General features: G+C 38.6%; 1 protein-coding gene across 1 annotated transcript in view; it reads left to right on the forward strand.

Annotated features, from left to right (window-relative positions):
* LOC104950379 (DNA nucleotidylexotransferase-like) overlaps positions 1 to 2,233 on the forward strand; it is a 21,652-nt gene extending 19,419 nt beyond the window's left edge. Inside the window, exon 6 of the mRNA XM_010776900.1 lies at positions 2,113 to 2,233. Coding sequence (XP_010775202.1) covers positions 2,113 to 2,233 — 121 coding nt within the window. The remainder of the gene's footprint in view (positions 1 to 2,112) is intronic.
* Positions 2,234 to 3,267: the final 1,034 nt, after the last annotated feature.

A 3,267-nucleotide genomic window follows, 5' to 3' on the forward strand; every position in this document is an offset into this window, starting at 1 on the left:
GTTCTCATGGTGTCTATTATCAATGCTATGGGAGGTCTATGAAGGTCTATGGGACGCCCTGCCCGTTGAAAACTGACTCTCAAGGGGTACCCTGTCCGTAATAGAGTGACGGGGAGGGGCCCTGACCGTCCGTCAACATGTGACGGGTTGGAAGTGAGAACGTGTTGCGCTACTTTAACTATATTTTGATGCTAATACTTTTACTTGAGGAACATTTTTGATTGAGGGACTTATTCTTGTAACAGAGTATCCCTACACTCCGGTACTTCTACTTTTACTTAAGTACAATATCTGAGTACTTATTCCACCTCTGGTAGCGTATTAGCCTGAATTGTAGCCACAAAATCACGCAGAGCTGAATAAAAATAGACTCACAATGGTAACAAGTGGAAAATAATATTTACAAATGTGTACAATGATTTATAGGTAATGTTGACTACTCAAGACACCTGTCTTATACATCTTCAAAGGAAGACTGTGTTTCTTCTACAATTACATGGGATTAAAGCAAAATGTAGTTTTACTTGTATAATACTTCAACATTTTATATTAAAGCCTGTTTCTAAAATTATCAAACATAGCGACACGGTCAAATCCTCAGTTTATAATTTATAACAACATTCTAACAAGCCAAGGTCTAATTACGCAACCAAGTCTCATGGCATTTCGTGTTATAGTCACAAAATAAATGTAATCTATTGATTCGTGTTCACCAACATGATTTTCCCCTTTTTTTCGTGTCACACAGAACGATTTTAAAAGCAATGTATTTCTACTGGTAGTATGTTTCGTGCCTGCACCACGTCTTTTTGTCCGGTCGCGTCTAGGAAGACCAGAAGCTGTGTGGTTCATAAAAACATGTTCTTACCTTTATATATACAGTCTATGGTTCTTACTCAATATCAAGCCACTTATTTATTTGTTTTTATTTTAAATCGTATAATGTCTGGCTTTTTTTTGCCCTCTGTGAGGAAAAGAAATGGGGCTCAGAGCCTCAGAATACTGAAATCTGTATATATTTTATTCCTTCTAATTTGTTATTATGTGTGACCCGCTCTATCGAAATCAGTCAAAAGTCGAAATGGCTCAGTTAAAACAAATAAACGTGGATTTGTGTACAAAAAACTATTTTTTTAAGGGTTCGGGTGTTTTGTTTGATTTTAAATAAACAAAGTCTTGACTTTCAGAATATGAAACTGTTATTGCCAAAATCTCATGATAAATACAACTTTGAAGCTTGTAACGCAAGCGGAGAACGGAGTAACTTAACGTCACAGCAGGCATAACAACAGCCGGTGTTTCTTGTGAGTGTTTCCCCGGTACACAAACACACACACTCACGAGCTTCCCCCAGACCAGAAATACAAACGAAAATGTGTCTTCGGGTCAATGTGACTTATTTCGAGAGCAAGTCACATTTGGTTTAGGCACGAAGCATACTACCAGTAGAATACATTGCTTTTAAAATCGTTCTGTGTCGAATCAATAGATTATATTTCGTGACACCACAGGATGGCGACTGTAACGCACATATTAACATAGGTACGCTCCTCTGAAATGATTGTCCTCTGCAATTATTATCATCTCTCATTGAGTTCGCTATTCAGCTTGCTAACGTTAGCTTAAACAAACGTAACATGCAACGTTAGCCTAATCCAAAATGCTCTACTACTATTCAAGCACCATTCCCAAAATTCAAGCACTTTTCCAACCTTGAAAACACCTCGTAAAATGTCAAGCATTTTCAAGGATTTCCAGCACCCGTACGAACCCTGAAAAGAGACATGTAATGGAAGCCAAAGGTTCCTACATAATTTTACACTGCTTCAGTTATGATATTCTTGAATGTGATTTAGTGCTTTAAAAGTGGCTGTATGTGGGTTGTTGAATTCACCCAAAAATCTGAGCTGAATGCAAATAGACAGATGGAGAAAAGGAAGGAAACAGACTCAGAGAATGGGACACTGAGAGCACACCAGAATAGCGTAAGTAGATTAAGGGCATACCATTTAAAGTGAGTGTCTGACACCAGCAACATAACTGACTAATTCATCATGATTTCTCAGATCCCCTAGTAGCTGCTCCCGCTGTGTGTTATTGCCTGTTTGTCAGTGGGATGTCACGCCATGTTCCCCAGGGTGCATTTGATCTGACTCACCCTCACAGCCCTGGCAGCACGTTGTCTCTCATAAAGACCCAACACAGTCTACTCATGCACTTTGGTAGCGGCTAAAGATCATGAAAAGCTAACCCTTATCCACAGGGTCGAGCTTAAAAAATGATTCATTCGCTACTGTTATTAGAGCATATAAAAGCCAGGAGCAATGTACCGATACACTTTTGCTGATTTTTCACTATTTGGCTTAGTGTACATATTTAAGATGTGTAGCCTTATTTTATTGGTTCATATTCTATTTAACAGGCGATTTGTAAAAGCCTCCTGTACATAATGCTCCATGATGCATTAAAGTTGCATTTTAACCCCATTCACAAACTAAATTACAACTGCCGTTCCCTCCACGTTCCAGTTGTTTAAGGCCACATTTCCTTTCTGCAAAGATGCAAACATGATGTAAATATGCACTGTATAATCAATTTTAATTATAGAATAGTTGCGTAAAATGTACGCTGTGTAGTGCACATTCTTAAACTGTAGAATGTTTTCAGTTCAGCTTCAACATCTCCGAGTCACTTCTACTGCAGGGAATTGCATGTTTTGCAAAATGGCAAAGATTATGAAGGGAAGGGATAAAAATGATATAATAAAACATGTATATGCAATAAATAAATAAATAACACGGTAATATTTTATGAAGATTGTAAGTTGTACAGTTTTATTTTACAAACATATGTTTTGGGAACTTAAACTCAATGTTAAATGTAATGGTTCTGCGGAAGCCCTGATATGCAAGCGGGGGATAAAAAAAAAAAATCTACTGACCCATATCACCAAAGAGAGAAAAAAAAAGACATCCATTAAGTTCCGACTTTGAAAATGTATCTCTTAACCAGTTAAGCCCCATGCCCCCGGTATGGACTACCGGGAAAAGTCCAGAATCTCCCGATGGCCAATCCGAGCCTGCTCAACTCCGCCGCCGCAAACACCCGTTGTTGCGAAGCAGCCCACTATCGCCCACGAGGACCCAGGTTCGATTCCGGCCTGAGGTCCAAATAATTTATTTAAAAAATAAAAAATAATAATAATCTCCCGTTCATCGCGTCGATTCTCGCCCCCACACTTTTAGAAACGCTGGTTTTAATCCAATG

Source organism: Notothenia coriiceps, unplaced genomic scaffold (genome assembly GCF_000735185.1).
Source record: "Notothenia coriiceps isolate Sejong01 unplaced genomic scaffold, NC01 NC01_scaffold00000339, whole genome shotgun sequence".
NCBI classification, from domain to species: domain Eukaryota; kingdom Metazoa; phylum Chordata; class Actinopteri; order Perciformes; family Nototheniidae; genus Notothenia; species Notothenia coriiceps.